The 27,463-nt window shown below is 36.5% G+C and overlaps 1 protein-coding gene across 1 annotated transcript in view; it reads left to right on the top strand.

Annotated features, from left to right (window-relative positions):
* The window catches only part of PIP4P2 (phosphatidylinositol-4,5-bisphosphate 4-phosphatase 2), an 85,213-nt gene that overhangs the window by 8,936 nt on the left and 48,814 nt on the right, over nt 1-27,463 (top strand). The window contains exon 2 of the mRNA XM_059043479.2: nt 13,734-13,882. Coding sequence (XP_058899462.1) covers nt 13,734-13,882 — 149 coding nt within the window. The remainder of the gene's footprint in view (nt 1-13,733; nt 13,883-27,463) is intronic.

Raw genomic sequence — 27,463 nt, 5'->3', positions numbered from 1 at the left:
TGGCAGCTTTGTAGGCCACCATCAGAAATGGGATTGTATGTGGAGGATAATGGGAGGCCATGAAAGGCTTGGAGCAGACGAGAGACACGAGATATTAAATGTTTTACATTTGAGTAGATCATCCTGGTTGGTGTTTGGAGAATGAATTATTAGGTGAAAAATGGTACGATTCTAATAAGATATGAAACTAATCAGGAGGCTGTTACAGTGCAATAGGCAAGAGGTAATGTTCTGAGCCAAGGTAGAGGTGATGGAAGCAGTGAAAAGTGGTTAGATTCAGGACATATTTTATGCATAGAGCAGAAGGACTTGCTGATGGATTGAATCAGTGGAAAGAAAGGAATCACAAATCTCAAAAATGACCTAAACAGCTAGGTAAAAAATTGCACTTTTTTCTAAAATGGGCAAACAGAAGGAGTTGGGTGTGTGTTGGGGGGTGGTGAGAAGGACAGTGGAAATAAATTTTTTTGTTTCAGACAAGTGGAGTTTGAAATACCTTTAGTCATCGTTCAATTGGAAGTGTCTAGTATGCAATTGGATGTACAAGTCTGGAGTCTGGGGAGAGATCAGGCCTGAGGAGTGGATTTCATTCAACAGTTATTTATTATATGTATGGTAATACTTTACTGTAGTGGGAGATGATGCTTTTGGCTTCTCATTTATTTCCAAGGATTCTTCAAACTCTTTTCAGGAATGTCAAACTTCTAGGACAGAGCATTCTGTAAAAATCTTGCGCTATTTGCCAGATGCATAGAGATGTTAGCTAGATAGCTCAGATGTTAGAGAGGAAAATTAGCAGGATGGATAACTATATTTGAAGGCAGTAAGCAACTATCTGGGAAGTGATCAATGGAAATGCTAATCCTTTCACTTTGGGGAAAAGCAGACAACCCTGAGTACAGCTTTACACTCAGCTGTTATGAGTTCCATTTTTATAAGGATGAAGAGCTATTGCATAACCTGAGAATGACAACCCTTTAATAGTTCTTAGGAACACATTCAACCTGCTATTCTTCTTTCAAGAGAACTTCCATACTTTTTTTTGGTGGATTGAGTAGGGAGTGCATCAGAGTTTGTGTTGTTTTGGCACTTTTCTAGATTTTTTTTCCTTTCCCTGGTTGCTGTTATAAAGTAAACTTCTTTTTTCTTTGTAAGAATTAAAATAAATATGTGAAAAAGAAGTGAAAAGTGTATCTCCTCTTCCTGGTCTTCAGGTAAGTTTCTCAAGCATTATATAACTAAATCCCTGTATAGTCTCAGAGATGGTCTGCCACCAGGTGTAGTTTGGCCTGGGGGACCTGACACTTGAATTCTTTCTGCCAGTTACTAGCTGTTGACCTCAGAGTAGTTACTTTACATCTCTGGGCCTCAGTTTTCCACCTGAGAAGGAGTGGTGTAGTGTGTTCCCTTTTGCTTTTATATCCATAACACAGTTGTTCTTGGTAAGGAATCTGGATACACCTAAGAGAATATATCTGTGACTTTAAAATATAGATGATGATTGTCTTTCTTTACCTCATTCTTTTACTTCCAATGTCCCTTTTTAACTTAAATTTCTATTTCTTCCAGTACCCTTTTGAAAATTGCAAAGACAGTATTATTGAACATTAAGGAGTGTTACATGGCTCTTTTAAGCATCAGAAGACCCACTAGCGTGCAATATTTTTTTCTTCCATAGGAAGTATTTGTATGTGCCACATGACCAGTTAGGGCATTCTATTCAAAACATGTATTTCTAAAGGCAATGGCAAAATATTTTTTCCTCCGATGCTTTGTCAAGTTGAGATAGTTAAGCTTTGCAGATCCATAATATGGATTTAAAATCAGTATACAAGAAAGCCTCTAATAGTTCATAATTTGAACATGTGAAGTTTTAAAGTTTCAGAGATTAAAGTACTAAGATTCACCATCCAGAGGAACAGCAATACATAGAAGGGATAGTGAGCAGATTTAAAGTAGATGACTTTCACAGACTCCTGAGTTGTTATTAATCTTAGACCATAGGAATTTCCCAAATAAACATTGATTTCTACAGCTGTATGGATTCTGCCAATTAATTCAAAGTTATTTATAAGAAAACCATTTTCCAAGTTTACAGAATTCAGGGATCCTGTTCTGGTTCTCTATATAGAATGCTTTGCCTTGCTCAGCAAAAGTAGTATTTATATTTACTGCCAGTTCCTAATGAGGACATAGGTTATTATTAAAACTATCAGACATGCCTGAACACAAGATGACCTAAGTGAAAGCCATATGGTCTTTTATGACCTAGTCTCAGAAGTCAAATATGGTGTCACTTCTGCCATGCTCTATTGGTCAAAACAGTTATAAACCACCTGCACATAAGGTGAAGGAACATAGACTTCCATTCTAATGGGATGAGTATCAAATAATTTGCATTTTAAAACCACCACAAGAAGCTGTGATATACCTACAAACTAGAACACTGTACAGCTGGAAAAGAAATGAGGAAACTCTACATACTATTGTGGAAAGGTTGCCAAGATATAAAATAAAGTGAAAAAAGCAAGATGAAGAATGAGGAAGGCATATTCCCTTTTTTTGTATGAAAGATGGAGAAAAGAGAATATGTGTATTACATGTTACAGGTATATATTACCTGTACTAGGCTAAAGAAACACTGGAAGGATTAAAACAATAATAATTTGGGGGGCATGGTAGATTGGCACAGAAATTGGAGTAACAATTCTAAGCATATATTTTTATATTAATATTGATTTCTGAGCCATGGAAATATGTTACTAATAAAAATTTAATGTATCAGAAAGCACTTTGGTCACATTATATTATTGATCCTTGTAGAGTTTATCCTTGAATAGGACCCTGAACAATGTTAACAAAAGCTATTTTTTAGACCATGTTCCCACATCTCTATACAGGTCCGTGCAGTGGAACCTTATATTTCATTGTGTTTGATTTGGTCCATTACTCCCACTTGTCAAGATCTTAATAGGAAGAATCCTGTTTTGATATGGGAAATGTATCACTATGTGTATCTGCTTTTTCCTAAGACCATGCTCATTGCCTCATACCAGTATCATTTATTAGGCACTTCTGGTCTTCTCTAGATGAGGATTTACTTTTTGCTTCCTATGGGTAGATAAGTAGGAAAGGAATTTTGGAAACTGAAACATTCAAATTCTATCCATTTGTCAAAGTCCTTTCTTTCCATGTAATCCTTTCTAATCTCTGTTACTGGACGATATATGTTCCCAAAGCAATATCTCTCAACATTTCTACTATATATTTTAATACTTATTTGTTTACATGACCTTATCAAGGAAGACAAGGAGGGAGACAGGATTCTTGTCTCTTTTATCTGTGAGTCCTACATAGTCTCTTGCACTTATATTTCTAGGTACTCAACAAGGATCAGTCATATGAATGAATGAGTGAGAAAACAAAGAAGGATGCCATCATGGTGATTTTGAAATCACTTAGAGTGTGAAGGTTTTACAGGTTTACAGAAGAACACGAGAACAAAAGATGGAAGTGATCCAGCAGAGCATGTAGCTGAATCCATGTGTTTCATTAGAAATGTCCACATAGCAAAGGAAGGATCTCCATCACTATACTTCCTGCTGGCTACAATGAGGAACTCTCCTCTTATGGATTAACTTCTGGATTTTTTTTATTAATCGCTATATTTTAAAATAAAATTTAATTGACCCATGTAATAGAAATATCTAAGCACTAGAATTTAAGGGATTTATTCACTAAATATGCTTAAAAAATAAATATTGTTTCTAAGAGTTTCAGTTCACTCCATATATTGTATCTGATTTTGCTTAGATATATGGTGAATATGTCCCAAATTCTAAAATTACTAAACTAGTGACTTTTATCTATAATCTATTAATCCCTAGGTCATTAAAAAAATGAGTGAAATATTTCAATATAGAAAAATACTGAGTATAATATAATCATTCATATATCATCATCTAATTCTATCAGACCTTAACATTATGCCGTACTGTTTCATGTAGTCAAGCAAATAAAACATTACAAATCCAGTTGAACTTTTTCCCTTCCCCATATATTGAGGTAATTTCCCCCCTCATATTTTCTCATCTAAAATGTCTTAAAACAAATTTGGGGTTCAGTTATATTTAAGTATATTTTATAACTGTGATTCATGAATACTTGTAACCTGCAAGTTATCATTTAGTGTGTATACCTAGTTATATTCAAAGGAGTGTCTTGCTTTCTCTTAGAAAAAGCAAGTCTGTAAGAGTGAAAACGAGCTATCTAGGAAGAGTGACAGAGTAGGAATCTGTTACCTCCTCTGGCTATAGGAGGAGTTTCTAAATTTCTAGGCAGGTACATTTTTTGCCTTGGAAACAATTTGTTTTTCTGTACTAAAAATTAGTATCTCTATATTTTTCTTGAAACACATGCTTTCTTAGAAGCAATATTGTAAATAAAAAATTAAGAATAGAACCATGCATATACAAACAATAAGATTTCACATAATTCATCAGAAAAAGTTGTATTTTTTTCAATAAAAATAAACACAGTAGTTGATAAAATGAGAGAAGAATATGTAAATTATTAACTGCCAATACTGGAAGGAAGTACTAGTACCACAAATGAAATGCACTAGAATGAGGTAAAAATATTGCCTGATGAGAAATAGAAAAGACAGGGCATAAGTTTTTGTCATCCAGGAATTTGTCATTGGCAGGTCACTGGGCATTTCTTGCCAGTATCTCCAGTTATATGGAAGCATTTTGATACAACCCAAATGCCTAAGACCACTAAGGGAGGGAAAAATAGCAGATAAACTACCCATAGTGGAATTCAGTACTCATCATCACCAGCTGTATAAGAATACCTAGTTTGTTGTTGCCTTGGGGTCTACCATAGACGCACATAAGCTCCTACAAGCAATACTAGAGTCACTAGGATGTAGATTGGTATTGGTGCCAAGCTGATTTCACGACCAAACTTAATAAGGTATAGCTGTTTTTCTAGAGCTACAGTTTGGAGAAAGGAGTTAATGGTTAAAATATATAGAAAGATTGCAGTACTTGAATGCTAAATTGTGCTAGAGTGACTCTTCTCTTCCCTCCCCTCCTCCCCGCTCCTGACACGCTGCACCTTAGTCAGATTTATATGCCCTCTTCTATACTCCCAAATTCCCATGTGTGCATATCCTTGTTAGAGCACTTACCACACCAAGTTGTACTTGTAGTTTTACTGTCTTTCTACATGTTAAGAATGTGAGCTCTTTGAGCCCTGGGGTATGCCTCCTTCTCCATAGTATCTCTGACATACATCCAGTACAGTCCCTGGTACAGAACAGATGCTAAGTACTTGTGACTGAGTGCTAACTAACTCTTGGAAATCCACCATAGAGGGCCTGGCTGGCTGCTGCTTTTTGCCGAACTATAGCTGAAGGCCTCTTGACTTTCTCTGGTATCAGAGCTCATAGAGGGGGCTTATATCACATCTCCTCAGTTACAAACCTAGAATTGCCCTGGAACAGCAGTCAAACTTAGAAAATGAGTGAGTTGAATGAAGATGTGACAGTTATTACCACTCCTGCATCTTTCATGGTAGCACTGCCTCTGTAGTCCTCCCAGGGAATGTGGAGCTGCTCTTGGTAGAAGATCCAGGGACCCTCTGTGTGACTCTTCCTACCTTGATCTGTGGGCCAGAGAACCAATTTAGGTATTTGCTGGTTGACAAGAATGTCTGTTCCAATAATATATTCAGAAACTGGGAAAATAACTTCAGCGTGGGTACCCAGATTTACTGGGACCACTATGGGTGGATCTGGGGCAAGACTCCATCTGTAAACTGATGGCCATCTATAACCTCTCTGACAGGTTGCCCACATTGGAGTTTTGAGTCTTGAGGAATTAGCACCATTTACGAGCCAGTTTCTAGCGATACGTGAAATATCTGGGTATTTTATTTTTCCCCAGTGAATAGTCACTCTAGTAAATGATCTCAGGTCTTTGGGGGAGACTTGGAGATTTATAATATATACTTATAGTAGTGTGGCTGAATCATTCGTCAGAGGCATCAACAAACCCTCAATAAAGATGCTCTGGGTCTGTGAATTGGCTTTGTTGGAAACTGGTTGAAAAACTATGACTCATCACTGTGGTTACTGAAGTCAGGTTGCTGGTTTTAAGACCTAGATTTTTCTATTATATATAACGAAGTAACATTTGTGTAGGTTACCCATCCATTTCATTCTTAAGCTTATTTCAATAAGCCACTGTCAAAAGTCCTTATAGATCAAAATTTTCTAATATCCACTATTTCTCATTACATTAAATGTACCCACTTTGTCTTTGACTTTTAAGTGCTGCCATTTGGCCTCTGTTACTCTGGGATTCCATGATCTCAATTGGAGTCATCCTGCACTGTAATGCCTGGCCTATGTAGGAGAGCCACCACAGCAGAATGCTTGTGTTCCCCTAAATAATGTATAAATCAATGCCTTAGTTAGTTAAAGGCATATCCTCTGGGTCCTCTCAGGGGATGTAGTGGGGTGTGGGATGCAGATTTCTTATGATAAACTCACTCTAACATTCCTGACTCCTTAAACCTTTGATTGCTTCTTCTGCATCATGCTAGGGATGTTTTGACATTTCAACCTCATTGAATGTAAGGCCAAGTCTCATCAAACCAACAAGTAAACTGATAGAGCCACTTCCAGATTTAAAATAAACATTGAAACCAGAACATTTGTCAAGTACACCTGGATTATTAAATTTGGCTCAACTCAGTGTTATATTCCATCCTCTTTGCTTTAACTCCCATAGGATTTACTCCCACACATATTCTCCAGGTTTCTGACAGTATATATAATCAAAACATTGAAATTCTCTTTATGTATTAGTTGTTTCTTTCTGAATCACACTTTGTACTTGTCCTCCTAAAGCTTGTTGAGATCTGATCCTAGTTTAGGGGTCTTGAGGCAACAAGGAGTTTGATGATGGGTCTTAAGGAAAATGGTCATCTCCTTGTAAGACAGCTACTTCAGGTGAGGTTATTACAGTTTTCCATTAAAAGGAGGCTCATATTCTCAGACATAAGAAGAAATGTTGTGTTCCACTCACAGGGGAGGCTCAGAGTGACTCAGGAGTGTAAGATTCTCAGCTCTGTTTGGGTACAACTAGATGGCCCCATTCCAAGTTTCAGAGTTCCACTTCTTTGCAATCAGTGTCCTAAGTTTCACATGGCAGACTTGGTAAGGCTGTGGTTTCCCTGACCTTATAATTTAGCTATCTATACAATTAAATTTTGTGTTTGATTTTCAGCAATATAAGCACTGTGACAATTAGAAATAAGCAATATTTTTAGGGCTGCAATAGAAGTTCTCTGACCATGACTTTTGCTGAGAGTTTAAAGACCTGAGCTTCGGGCTTCCCTGGTGGCGCAGTGGTTGAGAGTCCGCCTGCCGATGCAGGAGACAGGGGTTCGTGCCCTGGTCCGGGAAGATCCCACATGCCGCGGAGCAACTAAGCCCGTGAGCCATGGCTGCTAGGCCTGCGCGTCCGGAGCCTGTGCTCCGCAACGGGAGAGGCCACAACAGTGAGAGGCCCGCATACCGCAAAAAAAAAAAAAAAAAAAAAGACCTGAGCTTCTCATTTTACCCCATATCACAATCCACACAGTAATTATTACTGCCATAATGGTCAAGTAAAGGAGCCTCAAATATCACAATCATATATAGGAGATAATCTGATTCACCAGGATGCCACTGCATGCCATCAATCACTACCATAACATGTCTCACTGGTAAAGGAGCTCAGCACTGCATTCAAGCCCAAGGCATGACCAACCCATTTCTCCAGTCCCTTTTTTTTTTTTTTTTTTTGCGGTATGCGGGCCTCTCACTGCTGTGGCCTCTCCGGTTGCGGAGCACAGGCTCCGGACGCGCAGGCCTAGCGGCCATGGCTCACGGGCTTAGTTGCTCCGCGGCATGTGGGATCTTCCCGGACCAGGGCACGAACCCGTGACCCCTGCATCGGCAGGCGGATTCTCAACCACTGCGCCACCAGGGAAGCCCTCCAGTCCCATTTTTGAGGGTCTGTTTCCCGGGATTACACCTGCTATGAGTTTTATAACAGTTAAGACCTGAAGATAGAAACAAAACAATATAATATAACAGAAAGAATTAATTTGGTATAAAGTTGTTAAGTAGGTAACTAAAAGGTAAAGATATTACTCTAACTTATCAAATAGGTATTAAATGCAGGAAGCAGCTATTACCTCTAGGGCTGTGAGAACAAAGGGAAGAGATTGGAATTATTAAAATTTAGTAATTTAGAGGAACATAACTGAAACGTGACTTCTCAGAGGGACCAGCCCACTGGTGATGATGTCTCTGAGCCCTGGGGAAAGATTTTGTACACCTGGAGAAAGGGCTACAATCCCTTCTTCTTCTTTCAACCTTGCAGGTTCTGTTTATCACCTCCTATTAACAAAACATAACCTGCAGCCAGCTGGCAAAGAAAAAATGTGATTTGGAGAGTTTTAGCTCCAGCATGACAAAGCATAGAAAGGTGGATTTGGAGCTGAGAGTCAGTAGCCTAGTAGCTGGCACATTTACCTTCCAAACTGACTTTAGCCAGATGGTTCCTTATGAGGGTATAATGGTTCTAGAAGAATCCAAGAGTCTCCTGGAATAGTTTTATTTCTTTGGTTTCAGAGAGGGGAGGAACAGAAGGTGGTCTTCCCTTTCTCTGTGTTGAACTAGACTGGAGAGGTTTTACACAGGAAGTAGATATCCCATAAAAGCCAAGCGCAACCTGTCCCTAACCATACTCTCCACAAAAATCCTATGGAGGAGAAAAAGCCAGAGCTTTCCTCACAGGCTGGTCCTGTATACTTTTCTTGCTCATCCTATAATCATAGTGTTCTAAATTATCTCTCATTTTAATCTGATGTCATTTTTCAGTTTTGGTACATCTTTGTCAAGGGCCAGAAGGACTGCATATAAGACTGTATTAGTGAAGTAAGTGAATTAAACTGGAAAATATTGTCACTGCAGAGATTTATAAAGGAATAAGTGAGATAATAAAGATCAGAGCTATCCAGCAAAACATTTTCAACCTTTAAAATGCTATATTTGGGTATATCTGGTAAAAAATGAAGTATGGATTATTACACCAGGATGCATTAGCAGGAAAGAGGGGCTTTGGGGCATAAAATAGATAAATTAGGTTGATGTTTATGATGGGAAAGTGTAATTTGATCACTTGTGGGTTTATAGAATAATAATGGTTCCTTTTGAGTGTTTTAAGGAAGACCATTATGTATGCCTTGTGATCTGTTATTTTGTCTTGTCTCTTTTACGAGTCTCAGTTTTTCTGTGAATTTTTTATCATGAACTAATTCTTTCTTCATATTATGTTCTAATTTTCATTTTCCCTGACTCTTCCTTCTCCTCCTCCTAGTCCCCTTTAACTCAGATCTGATTCTTATCTAAGTGTTTTTGCAGAATCCCCATTAGTCCTTATATCTTTTCCCTATATTAAATAATTATTCCTTAAGAGAGGCAGCTGTCATTATGGAGTGACCTCTGGGAGAAGAGTCAGCTCTTGGCTTTGCTGAAGTGCTGTATAAAAGTCTACTAAGAAGTCAGAATCTCTGGTCTTCAGTTTTCTCTTCCATAAAATGAAGAAATTAGACTAAATACTAGACTAAGATTGCTTGAATTTCTAACACTGTATAATTCTGGAACTTTGAGGGGTTTTTTCAGGTTTGAGGACTACTGGTCTAACAAATGCTGCTCACATGGAGAAAAAAGATTTTTCACTTATGCAAACCCCATAGAGAAAATGGTCATTGTTTAAATAACAAGTAAGACTGTTCCAAAATGAAGAACTTTTGTGACTCTTAATATCCAGTGATCCCAAGTTCTGAGATTACAGTGGCCTTTTTATCCAGGGCAGAAATTTAAAATAGGTATAATAGTGATGATCTGTTGACTGTTATAAAGTGAAAAGAGACAAAATGAACAATCTAAGTTGCTAATTATTGCAGGTTTACTGGCAGTGAAATAAATTTATGGAATTACAAGTCCTTTACAAGAGGAGATGGAGTTGTAAGTCAAGGTTTCCTTGGGATAAAAGTACAAGAAATATCTCTAAATCAGTTTAGTGCTAAAGTAATTAATGGATAGAAAATTGAAATTATAGTCCTGAAAGCACTGTTTAGTTGAGCAGTTAGGCTGCAACATCTGTCATTCTATTGATCTCTTGGATTGATTGTACTTATCTGGTGGGCCAGGCCAGTGTCCCCTGTCCACTTCCCTCTCTCAGTGCATGATTTGGAGAGGGTATTCTATATATAGAAGAGAGTCATTTTTTCAGTCATGCTGTACTCACCTGCTAGGACCCTAGCTCCTCTTCAAGGACAGTAGTGGTAATATACTTAGTATCATTTTCCCAGGAGAAATAGATGAGCCTGATAAGTTTCAGTGATTCAATTATTCATTCATTTATTCATCCATCATCCATTCAATAAATATTTAGTGAGCACCTGTCATAGACCAAGCACTATAACAAGTGCTGTATCAGTCCTGAACAAACAAAACATGACCTTGGCCTCATGGAGCTTATAGTCTCTCCCATTTTAGACTTCTAATCCTCACTCATTCTTTCCCTCTCCTTCCACTTCCCAAGCCTCCAGAAGATTCTGGCATATTTTTTTCATTGAAAGCTTTTCTTTTTTTACAGGTTAAAAATTATATAGTACAAATCTTAGAGGAAAAGTTCACAGGGTTTTGTTGGTTCTGATACACTTCAAATGTATCAGAACCAAATAAGATCAACCATTAAAATCTTTAGGAGATTCCACTGAGCAAAACTTTTGCCTGTTGGAGTGTAGCTGCAATGTGTGGCCTCTTCCCCTCACCCTCAATGCCGTTCTTTTCTTTGTGAAATTATCTTGTCTTTAAATTTCTTTTCTATCACACTATGTAAGGTGGAAACCTGGAATTAATGGGAGACCTACTTTATGTTACTTTATAACTCAAGGAAAAGGCAAAAGAAGAAACTTTTATTAATAATGCTATTGCTAATAATTATGTAAAAAAATATTTATTATCACACACAATAGGCAGTGTGTCTTGAATTTCCAGTGACGTGTGTATGCTTTTTCCCAGAAAAATACCTTCTTTACTGAGATCTGATAAAGTATATGCTTTTTCCCAGAACAATACTTTCTTTACTGAAATCTGATAAAGTAATCTGCAAATTGCACAGGCTCAAATGTATTTTGACACATTGATCCTTTAACCTGTTTTTTCTTCTTGATTAATACATTACAGGTCATTCTGCATCAACCTTAAATTCTTTCAAGGATTTAAAACTATTTTTTTGGTTTTTTGAATTTTATTTATTATTTTTTTATACAGCACGTTCTTATTACTTATCTGTTTTATACATATTAGTGTATATATGTCAATCCCAGTCTCCCAATTCATCCCACCCCCACCACCCTTGGTGTCCATACATTTGTTCTCTACATCTGTTTCTCTATTTCTGCCTTGCAAACAGGTTCACCTGTACCATTTTTCTAGATTCCACATATATGCGTTAATATATGGTATTTGTTTTTCTCTTTTTTTGACTTACTTCACTCTGTATGAGAGTCTCTATGGCCGTCCATGGCTCTACAAATGACCCAGTTTCATTCCTTTTTATGGCTGAGTAATATTCCATTGTATATATGTATCACATCTTCTTTATCCATTCGTCTGTCGATGGGCATTTAGGTTGCCTCCATGACCTGGCCATTGTAAATAGTGCTGCAATTGAACATTGGGGCACATGTGTCTTTTTGAATTATCGCTTTTTCTGGGTATATGCCCAGTAGTGAGATTGCTGGGTCATATGGTAATTCTATTTTTAGTTTTTTAAGGAACCTCCATACTGTTCTCCATAGTGGCTGTATCAATTTACATTCCCACCAACAGTGCAAGAGGGTTCCCTTTTCTCCACAACCTCTCCAGTATTTGTTGTTTATAGATTTTTCTGATGATGCCCATTCTAACTGGTGTGAGGTGATATCTCATTGTAGTTTTGATTTGTATTTCTCTAATAATTAGTGATGTTGAGCAGCTTTTCATGTACCTAATTTATAGTTTTATAAATTATAAAACTATTTTTATAATTTAGACATCTATAGCTTCTTTTAAAATTCAGTGTTTGGCAGTGTTCTGGTATAAGACTTCCAGGGATGTGTGCACATTGTCATTTCAATGTGGCCTCTTTCAGAGCCTTAACTGCTGCAGAAATTTGGTTTATTATGAATATTTGAATGGATAACACTATTGCTAATTCTTTGCAAGTCTAAAAGCTCTACATGATATACCCCAAGGATGCCAAGTGGTAATATGTGGATTTTAAACATACCATAATGTGCTGTGCTCTAACTCATTTCAGACTATCATAGAGTTCAGAATCTAATCCAGTGGATAGAAAAATCTCTATTTCAAAAATAGCTCTTTTAATGATTAGGTATTGTTATTGTATTTTATAGTGTCACAGTAGCCCCTTGAACTCTCAGTTCTCTTTAGTGGGGATTCAATCATGTGTTGAGGTGTAGCCTTTTCTAGATGGCCTATGACAAAATCTTACCTTGAAAGGAGCTCCTATTCCTGTAATTAAGATATCTACAAAATGAGGCTAGACAGTCCCCTTTAGAAGTCCCATTCTGGAATAGTATATCTAGATTCTTTTTCTCTAACTTTTGTAACAAATATATACTTCTGGTAGATGAACACAATTCTGAAATTGGGCTTCTACCCTCTACCCAATCACCCAATCAGTTGACTTAAGGACTCTCAAAAAGCAGTGTGTGTGTGTGTGTGTGTGTGTGTGTGTGTGTGTGTATCTTTGTATTCTCAGAATTTTCAAATGTACACAAAAGTAGTAAGAGCAAAATGACCTTCTGTGTCTTTATATTCATAAATATAGATATTTTGCTACTCTTGTAGCATCTATTAACCCATTTTTTTCTTGGAGTTTTTATATTAAATCCCAGGCAATATATTTTATAACCATAAATACTTTGATACATTTTCTAGATTTTTAATGTTAGGTGAAAGTTTGAGACAAAAATTGTTAAATTTACTTCATTCTTGTTTTTTGTCTGAAATTAGCATAATTCCATTATAATTAGAACATGTTCCATGTTGATAAGTTTAGTTTTCCTGGGTTTGTTTTTGTCTCTCCTTGACTACCACCAAAACCCTATTTTGTACTTGTCATACTCAGCAGTTATTATACTGGTTGTAGTATAAACAGAGCATGACAACTACACAATTTATGTATGTGTATATATGTAAGTGATTTTAAAGCTTTGTCCTCATTGACTATTTCTGTTTCTTGGGAGTCAGATCATTAGTGTAAGATTTTTACTTTAGGCATAAATTATCACCTTCCTATTCCAAACTCTATGAATTTGCACGTAGAAATGGAGTGAATATTTTGAGGATAGGTTAATAAAAGGTGTAAACCTAGGCATGTGTGATTTGGATTTTAGGAGCTAAGAATTATTCTACTTCACAATATAGTCCTATATGTGTTTCTGCTCTGAAACTATATTATGTTGGCCAGCTTTAAAAACATAAAGAACAGGAGAAATTTTGATGGTTTTCCTACTTTACTTCTATTGCTTATTTGCTCAAACCAGCCATAATATTCTCTGAAACTCTGATTCAGTGGCTAATATCTTTTCAGCGGAACTCCCACCTCCGTACACAGCCATTGCCAGTCCAGATGCCAGTGGCATTCCAGTAATAAACTGCCGCGTGTGCCAGTCTCTCATCAATTTGGATGGCAAGCTTCACCAGCATGTGGTTAAGTGCACAGTTTGCAATGAAGCTACGGTAAGTGGAGATTTTCATTAATAAAAGCAGAAATTATTATCTGACATTTTCTCCCTAAAAAAGTACTCCAATAATGTTACTTACAAGTAGATGTGGGCTGGATACCGAAATGGCCATTTTTTTATCCTTTCTTTCTTCCCTCTGGCTATTTCTCTTTTATCATACAAGGATGCCTCCAGGTGTTTAAAGCTAACTCCATTATGAACATTTCATGATGAATTTAAATGTAATGCCATTTGGCTCTTTACTTTCTAAAATGAGACTGACCATGGACAGTTATTTACAATTATCTTCAGTGTCTATCCACATCTCAATGAAATCCATTCTGATTTTCACTAAAATGAAATATACTGAAGTTCACTACAAATGTGGACTTTGTACTTATTATGTGGAAAATTATTTAAACTTGTTTTATATCTGTAGGATGTTGGTATAGTTTTTTTTGGCTTTCGTGATTGTACATTTATTATTGACATTTGTGTCGAAGTGTTTATTAACAGCTTGGTATATTATTCCATTTATTTGATATTAATTCAGTGAAATATTCAAAAAAGCTTGAAGGGCATATTTTTTTACTGAACTTTGGGAAGAGCAACTAAATTTTAAGTAAGATTTTTACAGTTTTAAGTGATAAACTGGTAAAGAGTATACTGGTTAAATGAAATATATTTCTACTTTCATGGTTAGGCTTTATTTTTAAAATTTCAACCTGTCTCAAAATTTGAAATTAAATATTAATTTAATTTTTGGTATTTGTAGTTTTTCCTCTTTAGCAAAAGCCTAAAAAAAAGTCAGCCAATTATTATTGTATCTCTAAGAACCCTGAAAGATGATTACTGGGGGCTTTATTATATGTTTTATGGAAAAGTCATAAGCTAAAACCTTAAGTCATGAAGAAGCAATATATATCATTGTAAATACTTTTTCTATAAGGGACATCTTTTAGAGAACTTTATTGTGTAAATAGGTGATACCTACAAAACTAACTATTTTCTTTTTCAGTTGAACACTTAAATAGTAAATTTAATTAATATCAACTTCCTTAGTGCTCCTTTTAGAGTTGGCAAACAAATAAGAATTGTTAGACACAAATAGCAATTAAAAAAAAAAATACCAGTGTCTTAAAGGCTTCCTTGGATTTGGCATTAGTGTTGAATTTTTTCACCTCTTCCTTCACCCATACAAACTTTGTTCTTTAATGAGAAGAAAGAAAGGAGATTTAAAGCTTTATATTTACATGTGGAAATAAATAGAACAGAGTAGGTCAATTATGCAAGAATCTCAAAGGCATTATGGATTTAGCCAGCAGCCTCAAGCTGGTTACTTAGAAGTGATGAGTTCATATAGGGTCAATAAAATTTGGCTACAAATAATATTGCTAGCTACTTTTGGACATAAAGAAAATAGTACTGAAATTTTTATATCATTACTACTTCTGTTAAGTAAAGAAATGTAAATAATTGTGAATATTCTAGAGAATATGAATAGTATTTAATCAGATTGCCTTGTATGGAATTAGTAACATAACAAGGGAAGAAAAAATTGAAAAAAAAAGCCTTTGAGGAATGCTGTAACATATGACCTGCTAATGTTTACAATGTAATGTGATCTTAAATTTATGAATGAAGAGGTAGGTGTTAGGCAACTGGCACTTTCTTTGGAGAAATTCTACGTTGAAAAGAACAGATATAATAGACAGATATAGTGGACCAGGGCCCAAGAGAACAGTTCTCTTATGTTCACTATCACTGTTTCCTACTCAATTTAACTGTTACTCATTCTCCTCATGTTACCTAAAACAGGATGTCAGTGTATCTATTCTGTTGGGTAGCCACCTTTAACAGGAACTGGACATTCCTGTGGAGATTGAAAGAAATAAAACATAACAAATCAAAAAAATCAAGGTTAATAAATATCCTTTTTACTTCAGTAGATAGAATTAGGAAGGGGAAGTAAGGTGTGTGTTGTGTGTCTGTGTGTCTGTGTGTGTGTGTCTGTATATGAGAGAGAGAGAAAAAGAATATGGACAAATATTAGCAACGCTTGGAAGACACAGAATTTAAGGTTAAAAGGAGAAGCAATATCTATGACTAGTTAATGGAAAATTTGAGAAGTCATGGAGAAAGATTGGAGCTAGTTGGCTGCATACTTGATTGAGTCTTAGATTTGGAGACTAATAGATTGGGGTTTGAATCTGCCACTTAGTAGCTATATAACCTTGGCGACTTCTCTAAACTGTGGTTCTTCGTGTAAAGAGGTATAATAGTAATAATACCTACCTCTTAGGGTTGCTGTTGGGAATACAGAGGTAAAGTGCCTGGCACAGTTCCTGGAACATATAAGCTTATTTTACCAAGTAAGACTATTAAAACTTATGCATATAAACAATGTCATCTCCCCTGCTGCCCACATCCCCATCGTTTTACTGTAGACTGGACATGACATGGTGTGGCCTGGCATTGAAGACCAGTGCTTGAAATCTTCCAGTTCAATCATCTTGTTTTACAAATGAGAGAATTGAGGTCTAGAAGTATGGTGGGAATAAAATACAGGCTACCTCAGAGACATTACAGGTTCAGTTCCAGACTACTGCAATAAAGCAAATATTGCAATAAAGCAAATCACACAAATTTTTTGTTTTCCATTGCAAATAAAAGTTATGTTTACGCTATTCTGTAAGTGTGCAATAGCATTATATCTAAAAAGAGAATATATCTTAATTAAAAAATACTTTATTGCTAAAAAATGCTAACCATCATCTGAGCCTTCAGCAAGTCATAATCTTTTTGCTGGTGAAGCATCTTGACTCCCTTTTGATGGCTGCTGACTGATCATGGAGGTGCTTGCTGAAGGTTGGGGTGTCTGTGGTAATTACTTAAAATAAGACAACAGTGAAGTTCACTGCATCAATCAATTCTTCCTTTCATGAACAATTTCTCTGTAACACACAAGGCAGTTCGGTAGCATTTTACCCACAGTAGAACTTCTTGCAAAATTGGAGTCGATCCTTTCAAATCCTGTGGCTGCTTTATCAACTAAATTTATGTAATATTCTAAATACTTTGTTGTCGTTTTAACAATCTTCACAGCATCTTCACCAGGAATAGATTACATGTCAATAAACCAACTTTCTTTGCTTATCCATAAAAAACAACTCCTTATCCATTAAAGTTTTATCATCAGATTGCAGCAATTCCATCACATCTTCAGGTTCCACTTCTAATTCTAGTTCTCCTGCTATTTCCACCACTTCTGCATTTTCTTCCTCCACTGAAATTGAACACCTCAAAGTCATCCGTGAGGGTTAGAATCAACTTCTTCAAACTCCTGTTAATTTTGGTATTTTGACTTCTTCCCATGAATCACGAATGTTCTTAATGCATCTAGAATGGTGAATCCTTTCCAGAAGGTTTTCAGTTTACTTTGCAGAGATCTATCAGAGGGGTCACTATCTATGGCAGCCTTATGAAATCTATTTCATAAAAAATGCAACCTGAAAGTCAAAATTACTCCTTGATCCATGGGCTGCAGAATGAATGTTGTATTAGCAGGCGTGAAAACATTAATCTCATTGTATATCTCCATAAGAGCTCCTGGTCATCAGATGTGTTATCAATGAGCAGTAATATTTTGAAAGGAATTTTTTTTTCTCAGTGGTAGGTCTCAACAGTGGCCTTAAAATGCTCAGTAAACCATATTGTAAACAGATGTGCTGTCATCCAGACTTTGTTTCTCTATTTATAGTGTAGTGGCAGAGTAGTTTAGCATAATTCTTTAAGGGCCCTAGGATTTTCAGAATGGTAAATGAACATTAGCTTCAACTTAAAGTCACCAGCTGCATCAGCCCCTAACAAGGGAGTCAGCCTGTCCTTTGAAGCTTTGAAGCCAGACATTGACTTCTCCTCTTTAACTATGAAGGTCCTAGATGGCATTTTCTTCCACTAAAAGGCTTTTCATCTACATTGAAAATATTTAGTGTAGCCACCTTTCTTAATTAGCTTAGCTAGATTTTCTGAATAACTTGCTACAGCTTCAACATCAGAACTTGCAATTCAACCTTGCAATTTTTTTTAATTGAAGTATAGTTGATTTACAATGTTGTGTTAGTTTCAGGTGTACAGCAAAGTGATTCATATGTACACACACACACACACACACATATATATTCCTTTTTGGATTCATTTACCTTATAGGTTATTACAAAATATTGAATATAGTTTCCTGTGCTATATAGTTGGTCCTGGTTGGTTATCTATTTTATGATTAGTATGTATGTGTATGTTAATCCCAAACTCCTCATTTATCCCTCATCCCCGCTTCCACTTTGGACACCATAAGTTTGTTTTCTATGTCTGTGGGTCTAATTATATTTTGTATATAAGTTCTTTTTTTTTTTAGATTCCACATGTAAGCAATATTATATGCTATGGGTCTTTCTCTGTCTGACTCATTCACTTTAGTATGATAATCTCTAGGGCCATCCATGTTGCTGCAAATGGCATTATTTCATTCTTTTTAATGGCTGAGTAACATTCCATTCCAATATACCACATCTTCTTTATCCACTCATCTGTCATCTGATGGACAATTAGATTACTTCCATGTCTTGGCTGTTGTAAATAGTGCTGAAATGAACATTGGGGTTCAAGTATCTTTCCAAATTATAGTTTCCTCTGGATATATGCCCAGGGGTGGGATTGCAGGATCATGTGGTAGCTCTACTTTTAGTTTTAAGGGAATCTCCATACTGTTCTCCATAGTGGCTGCACCAATTTACATTCCCATTAACAGTGTAGAAGGGTTTTTTCTCCACACCCTCGCCAGCATTTATTATTTGTAGTCTTTTTGATGATGGCCATTCTGATGTGTGTGGGGTGATATCTCATTGTAGTTTTGACTTGCATTTCTCTAATAATTAGTGATGTTGAGCATCTTTTCATGTGCCTCTTGGCCATCTGTATGTCTTTTGTGGAGAAATGTCTATTTAGGTCTTTTGCCCATTTCTTAATTGGGTTGTTTGTTTTTTGATATTGAGCCACATGAGCTGTTTATAAATTTTGGAGACTAATCCCTTGTCTGTTTCATCATTTGCAAATATTATCTCCCATTCTGTGGGTTGTCTTTTAATTTTGTCTATGATTTCCTATGCTGTGCAAAAGTTTTTAAGTTTAATTAGGTCTCATTTGTTTATTTTTGTTTTTATTTCCATTACTCTAAGAGTCAGCTCAGAAAAGATATGTCTGCAATTTATGTCAGAGTGTGCTGCCTATGTTTTCCTCTAAGAGTTTTATAGTATCTATTGTTACATTGAGATCTTTAATCCATTTTGAGTTTATTTTTCTGTATGGTGTTAAAGAATGTCCTAATTTCATTTTTTTTTTTTTTTTTTTTTACATGTAGCTGTCCAGTTTTCCAAGCACCATTTATTGAGGAGACAGTCTTTCCTCTGTTGTATACTCTTGCCTCCTTTGTCATAGATTAATTGACCATAGGTGCATGGGTTTATTTCTGTGCTTTCTATCCTGTTCTATTGATCTAAATTTCTGTTTCTGTGCCAGTACCATACTGTCTTGATTACCATAACTTTGTAGTATACTCTGAATTCAGGAAGCCTGATTCCTCCAGCTCTATTTTTCTTTCTCAAGATTTGTTTGACTATTTGGGGCCTTTTATGTTTCCATACAAATTTTAAAATGTTTTGTTCTAGTTTTGTGAAAAATGCCATTGGTAATTTGATGGGGATTGCATTGAACCTGTAGATTGCCTTGGGCAGTATAGTCATTTTGAAAATATAAATTCTTCTAATCCAAGAACATGGTATATCTTTCCATCTGTCTGTGTCATCTTTGATTTCTTTCCTTAGTATCTTAGAGTTTTCAGAGTACAGGTCTTTGGTCTCCTTAGATAGGTTTATGCCTAGGTATTTTATTCCTTTTGATTCAATGGTAAATGGGATTGTTTCCTTAATTTCTCTTCTGATTTTTCATTGTTAGTGTATAAAAATTCAACAGATTTCTGTGTTTTAATTCTGTATCCTGCAACTTCACCGAATTCATTAACAAGCTCTGATAGTTTTTTGGTAGCATATCTAGGATTTTCTTTGTATAGTATCATGTCATCTGCAGTAACAGTTTTACTTCTTCCTTTCCAATTTGGATTCCTTTTCTTTCTTTTTCTTCTCTGATTGCCACAGCTAGGACTTCCAAAACTATGTTGAAAAAAAACTGATGAGAGTGGACATCCTTGTCTTGTTCCTGGTCTTAGAGGAAATGCATTCACCGTTGAGTATGATGTTAGCTGTACGTTTGTCATATATGGCCTTTATTATGTTGAGGTATGTTTCCTCTATGCCCACTTTCTGGAGAGTTTTTATCATAACTCAGTGTTGAATTTTGTCTAAAGCTTTTTCTGCATCTATTGAGATGATCATATGGTTTTTATTCTTCAGTTTGTTCATGAGGTGTATCACAGTGATTGATTTGTGGGTATTCAAAATCCCTGCATGCCTGTGATAAATCCCACTTGATCATGGGGTATGATCCTTTTAATGTATTGTTGGACTCAGTTTGCTAATATTTTGTTAAGAATTTTTGTGTCTAAGTTCATCAGTGATATTGGCACGTAATTTTCTTTTTTTGTGGTATCTTGTCTGGTTTTGGAATCAGGGTGATGGTGGCCTCATAGAATATTTGGAAGTGTTCTTTCCTCTGCAGTTTTTTGGAATAGTTTCAGAAGGATAGTGTTAACTTTTCTGTAAATGTTTTATATAATTTGCCTGTGAAGCCATCTGGTCCTGGACTTTTGTCTGTTGGGAGTTTTTAAATCACAGATTCAATTTCAGTAGTTGTAATTGGTCTGCTTATATTTTCTATTTCTTCCATGTTCAGTCTTTACCTTTCTAAGAATGTGTCTATTTCTTGTAAGTTTCCATTTTCTTGGCATATAATTGCTTGTACTAGTCTCTTACGGTCCTTTATATTTCTGTGGTGTCCATTGTAACTTCTGTTTTTCATTTCTAATTTTATTGATTTGGTCTCTCTCCCTTCTTTTCTTTTTTTTTTTTTGCGGTACCCAGGCCTCTCACTGTTGTGGCCTCTCCCGCTGTGGAGCACAGGCTCCGGATGCACAGGCTCAGTGGCCACGGCTCATGGGCCCAGCCGCTCCATGGCATGTGGGATCTTCCCGGACCGGGGCACGAACCCGTGTCCCCTGCATTGGCAGGCGGACTCTCAACCACTGCGCCACCAGGGAAGCCCCTTCCTTCTTTTCTTGATGAGTCTGGCTAAAGGTTTATCAATTTTATTTATCTTTTCAAAGAATCAGATTTTAGTTTCATTGATCTTTTCTATTGTTTCTTCATCTCTATTTCATTTATTTCTGCTCTGATCTCTTTGATTTCTTTCCTCTACTAACTAAGGTTTTGTTTGTTCTTTCTCTGGTTGCTTTAAGTGTAAGGTTAGGTTGTTTGTTTGAGATTTTTCCTGAGATAAGCTTGTATCTCTATAAACTTCCCTCTTAGAATTGCTTTTGCTGCATCCCATATATTTTAGATCATTGCATCTTCGTTTTCATTTATCTCTAGGTATTTTTTTATTTCTTCTTTTTTTCTTCAGTGATCCATTTGTTGTTTAGTAGCCTATTGTTTAGCCTCCACGTATATGTGGTTTCTGCAGTATTTTTCTTGTAGTTGATTTCTAATCTCATAGTGTTGTGATTGGAAAAGAGTCTTGATATGATTTCAATTTTCTTAACTTTACCAAGTCTTGCTTTGTGGCCCAGCATTTGATCTATCCTGGGGAATGTTCCATGTGCACTTGAAAATAATGTATTCTGCTGTTTTTGGATGGAATGCTCTATAGATATCAATTAAGTGCATCTGGTCTAATGTGTCATTTAAGGCCTGTGCTTCCTTATTGATTTTCTTCCTGGATGATCTGTCCATTGATGAAACTGGGGTGTTAAAATCTCCCACTATTATTGTGTTACTGTCAATTTCTCCTTTTATGGCTGTTAGCATATGCCTTATATATTGAAGTGCTCCTGTGTTAGGTGAATATATATTTAAAATTGTTATATCTTCTTCTTACAATGATCCCTTGATCATTATGTAGTGTCCTTCTTTGTCTCTTGTAGCAGTCTTTATTTTAAAGTCTAATTGTGTCTGATGTGAGTATTGCTATTACATCTTTCTTTTGACTTCCATTTACATGGAATACCTTTTGCCATCCCCCACTTTCAGTCTGTATTTGTCCCTAGATCTGAAGTGGGTCTCTGTTGTAGACAATGTATATATGTCCCTAGATCTGAAGTGGGTCTTTGTTGTAGACAATGTATATATGGGTCTCTGTTGTAGACAATGTTTTTTATCCATTCAGGCAGTGTATGTCTTTTGGTTGGAGCATTTAATCTGTTTACATTTGAGGTATTTATCAATATATATGTTCTTATTGCCATTTTGTTCATTATTTTGGATTTGTTTTTGTTAGGTCTTTTTTCTTCCTTTCCTCTTTTGTTCTCTTCTTTTGTGATTTGATGACTAACTTTAGTGTTGGATTTCTTTTTCTTTTCAGTGTGTATATCTATTATAGTTGTTTGATTTGTGGTTACTGTGAGGTTTTGATATTGCAGTCTCTCTATATATACATGATTGTTTTAAGTTGCTGGTCTCTTAATTTTAAATGCATTACAAATATCCTGCATTTGTACTCTACTCTTATGATTATTGTCTTGATATCATATTTGTGTGTGGATAATTTTCTACCTTTACTTTATGTTTGCCTTTACCAGTGAGCTTTCCCATTTCATCATTTTCTTTTTTCTAGTTGTGGGCTTTTCTTTTCTGCCTAGGGAAGTTCCTTTAGCTTTTGTTGTAAAATTGGTTGTGGTGGTGCTGAATTCTTTTAACTTTGCTTGTCTGTAAAGCTTTTGATTTATCTGTCAAATCCGAATGAGACCCTTGCTGGGTAGAGTGTCTTGGTTGTAGATTTTTCCCCTTCCATCACTTTAAATATATCATGCCTCTCCCTTCTGGCCTGTAGTGTTTTCACTGAAAAATCAGCTGATAGTCTTTTGGGGATTCCCTTGTATGTTATTTATTGCTTTTCCCTTGTTGCTTTTAATATTTTCTCTTTATCTGTAACTTTTGTCAGTTCAGTTATTATGTGTCTTGACACGTTCCTCCTTGGGTTAATCCTGTATGGGACTCTCTGTGGTTTTATGGACTTGGGTTCCTGTTTTCTTTCCAATGTTAGGGAATTTTTCAGCTATTATCTCATCAAATATTTTCTCAGGCCCATTGTCTCTGCCCTCCTTCTGGGACCTCAATATTGCAAGTGTTGGTACATTTGATGTTGTCCCAGAGATCTCTTAAACTGTCTTTATTTCTTTTCATTCTATTTTCTTTATTCTGTTCCACAGCAGTGATTTCCACCATTCTGTCTTCCAGCTCAATTGTCTATTCTTCTGTCTCATTTATTCTGCTATTGATTCTTTCTAGTGTGTTTTTCATTTTTGTATTCTTTAACTCTGTTTGGTTGTTCTTTATATTTTCTAACTCTTTGTTAAAAAGTTCTTGCTTGAGCATCCATTCTTTTCTTGAGTTCTTGGATCATCTTTACTATCATTACTCTGAACTCTTTCTTGGGTAGTTTGCTTATCTCTACTTCACTTAGTTGTTCTTCTGGGGTTTTATCTTGTTCCTTCGTCTGGAACATATTCCTCTGTCTTCTCATTTTGTCTAAAATTCTATTTGTATTTTTATGTATATAGAAGGTTAGTTATGTTTCTCAACCTTGGAGAAGTGGCCATCTGTAGGGGATTTCCTGTGTGTCCCAGTAGTACAGTCCCCTCTCATCACCGAGGGCCAGGGACCAGCTGGTCCCAGGGTAGATTCTGACCTGTGTTTGTAGACTCTGTTTCACTGGCTGCTGGATTTTGGTTTCTTGCTTCTGATGTCTGCCTCCTTGTGGGTGAGGCTGGTCTAGAGGCTTATGCAGGCTTCCTGGTGGGTGGGACCAGTGTCTGCCCACTGGTGGGTGGAGCTGGGTCTTGGCTTTCTGATGGGCAGGGCCATATCAAGGGGTGTGTCTAGAGACAGCTGTGTGCTCAGGAACTCTTTAGGCAGCCTGTCTGCTGATGAGTGAAGCTGTGTTCCCACCCTGTTGGTTGTTTGGCCTGAGACATCCCAGCACTGGAGCCTACAGGCTGTTGGGTGGGACCAGGACTTGATGCCAAAATGTTGGCCTCTAGGAGAGCTCATGCCAATGAATGCCCCCTGGTAACACTGTCACCAGTGTTGTTGTCCCCAGAGTGAGCCACAGCCACCCTCCCACCTCCCCAGAATACCCTTCAAGACCAGCAGGTGGGTTTACCCCAGGCTCCTATGAAGTCATTGCTTTTACCCTGGCTACCAAGGTGGATAGTGGAGTCTCTTTCTGAGTCTTCAAAGTCTCTGCAGGAGTCCTAGGGAGCTCCTGCAATCAAGCCCTTCTGGCCTTCAAAGCCAAATGGTCTGAGGGCTCCTCCTCCAATGCCAGACCCCCAGGCTGCAGAGCCTGATGTGGGGCTCAGAACTGTCACTCCTATGGGAGAACTTCTGAGATATAATTGTTCTCCAGTTGGTGGGCCGCACACCTGGATGGGTATGGAATTTCATTATATCAGGAGTGCACCCCTTCTACTGTCTTATTGTGGTTCTTCTTATATCTTTGGATGTAAAATATCTTTTTTAGTAGGTTCCACTCTTCTTAATCGATGGTTGTTCAACAGTTAGTTGTGATTTTGCTTTGCTCATGAGAAGTAAGCTGAAGGCCCTTCTATGCTGCCATCTTGGACAGGAATTGAAAAATTCTGCAGTTTTGCATGACACATACTGTTGGTTATGCAGTTAAACACACAAGCCCTGGAGGCAGACTGCTGGGGTTCAGATTCAGCTTCTTTCCTTTACCCTCTATGTGATTGACAGCTAATGTCTCTATCTTCATGGAATTTATACCTCTTATTTCACCCTCAGTCTAGCTTCAGGAACCTTGTGCAGAGGACTTGCACGTAATGAGTTGGATTAGTTTGGATTAGAGTTCCCAGCTCAGAGCTGCTCCTGATATCTGGAATTTGCAAGCTGGGCCGTTGACAGTTCACCATGCAATTTTATTTTATGGAGATGGCTCCTTTCTTTAAACTTCATGAACTAACCTTTGCTAGCTTCGAACTTTTCTTCTACAGTTTTGTCACCTGTTAGCCTTCATAGAATTGAATAGAGTTAGGGTCTTGCTCTGGATTAGGCTTTGGCTTAAGGGAATGTTGTATCTGGTTTGATCATCTATCCAGACCACTAAAACTTTCTCCATATCTGCAATAAGACCGTTTTGCTTTCTTATCATTTGTATGTTCACTGGAGTAGCACTTTTACTTTCCTTTGGAACTTTTCCTTTGCATTTACAACTTGGCTGTTTTGTGCAAGAGGCTTAGCTTTGGCCTGTCTCAGCTTTGGACATGCCTTCCTCACTAAGTTTAATCATTTCTAGCTTTTGATTTAAAGTGACAGATGTGTGACTCTTCCTTTCACTTCAATACTTAGAGGCTACTGTAGGGTTATTAACTGGCCTAATTTCAATATTGTGTCTCAGGGAATAGGGAGGCCCAAAGAGAGGGAGAGAGAAGGGGTCACTAGGTGGAGCAGTCGGAATAGATACAACATTCATCAATTAAGTTTGCTGTCTTATATGGGCAAAATTTGTGGCACTCCAAAACAATCACAGTACTAACATCAAAGATCACTGATCACAGATCAACATAACAAATATTATAATAATGAAAAAAGATTCCAAAATTGTGAGAATTACCAAAATTGTGACACAGAGACACAGGTGAGCAAATGCTATTTGAAAAATGATGCTGATAGACTTGCTTGAGGCAAGATTGCCACAAACCTTCAATTTGTAAAACAGCACAATATCTGCAAAGCACAATAAAGCACAGAACAGTAAAATGAGGTATGTCTGTATAAAAATAAATCTTTTTATTTGCCAAACACACATTTACTTAATGGTAAAATATGTATACAGAGAAATTAAGACAAATTCTGGTTCTTTATACTTTAGATTATATAGGAATACATTCTGGATGTTTGTGAATTTTAGATTGTCAGATCTTATCTATAATATAGTTTAATAAATTGCAGATGGCTTATTGCTAACTTATATATATATTGCTACCAAGGTTATTTACTTAAAATTCTTAAATCGTAAAAAAAAAATATGTTGCAGACTTATGGAAAGTTAGAAAAATAGTAGTACATAGTATAGAGAATTCCCATGTGGGCCCCTCACTCACATTCCACAAACATTGTCACTTTACCAAAATAACTTTCTCTCTCTAAATAAATAAATATTTTTTTCAAAACCTTTTAAGGTAATTGTGGACATGGTGCTCTTCAACCCCTAAATATTTTAGTGTAAATTTCCTAAAATTTAGTGTAAATTTTCCTAAAATAGAAGAGGACATTCACTTATACAATCACAGTACAGTTATCAAATTCAGGAAATTAACATTGATACAATACTGTTATTTAATCTTTTGACTTAATTCATGTTTGCCCAATTGTTCCATTTAAAAAAAATCTGGTCCAGGAGTCAATTTAGAATTACATGTTGCATTTGATCACGTTTTTTTAATCTCCCTTAATCTGAAATTTAGTCTTTCTCTTCTATTGCCTTGACAGTTTTGAAGAGTACAGGTAAGATATTTTGTAGAATGTTCCTCATTTGGGTTTGTCTGATGTTATCTTGTGATTAAATTCAGGTTATACATTTTGGCAAGCATGCCACAGGAGTGGTGTTCTATTCCTCTCTGTGCATCAGAGCTTATTTGCTTTAACAAGCTTAAGTCCTAGTAATGAGAGGAGTGTTTTCTTTGGTGTTATTTATTCTATCTTCTAAATTTACTGTAAAGTTAAAGGAAAAAGGAAATGCTAGTATTAGGAGCTATATATTTTTTAAAGCTAAAAGATGCCATAAAATTAATCACTTGTATTCTAGTGAGTAAAGTTTAAGAAAAATTCAAATTTGTCATATGCTCCTCTTTCCCTACTATTCTTTTTGAGCTTGCTTTTCTCAGACATGTGTAAGAACCCTCAGTGAATGTTTGCCCCTGGCCAGGCAGATAAATGACCTTGTATTATGAACTTTAAATGGAAAACAACTCCAGGCCAATACAAACTAATTTTGAAATATGCCCTTCATAATTAAATCTCTACAGTTCCCCAAATTTTATAGAGTGTTTACCAACATTTGAGCTATTTAAAATCACCTATGATTCATCATTAATTATTAGAGAAATGCAAATCTAAACTACAATGAGGTATCGCCTCACACTGGTCAGGATGGCCATCATTAAAAAGTCTACAAATAATAAATGCTACAGAGAGTGTGGAGGAAAAGGAAGCCTCGTACACTGTTGGTGGGAATGTAAATTGGTGCAGCCACTATGGAAAACAGTATGGAGGTTCCCCAAAAAACTGAAAACAGGGTTGCCATATGATCCAGCAATACTACTCTTGGGCATATACCCAGACAAGACTTTAGT

This window comes from Kogia breviceps, chromosome 17 (assembly GCF_026419965.1).
Source record: "Kogia breviceps isolate mKogBre1 chromosome 17, mKogBre1 haplotype 1, whole genome shotgun sequence".
Lineage (NCBI taxonomy): Eukaryota > Metazoa > Chordata > Mammalia > Artiodactyla > Physeteridae > Kogia > Kogia breviceps.
The sequence above is the reverse complement of the archived record's forward strand: the minus strand, read 5'-3'. Positions and strand labels throughout refer to the sequence as shown.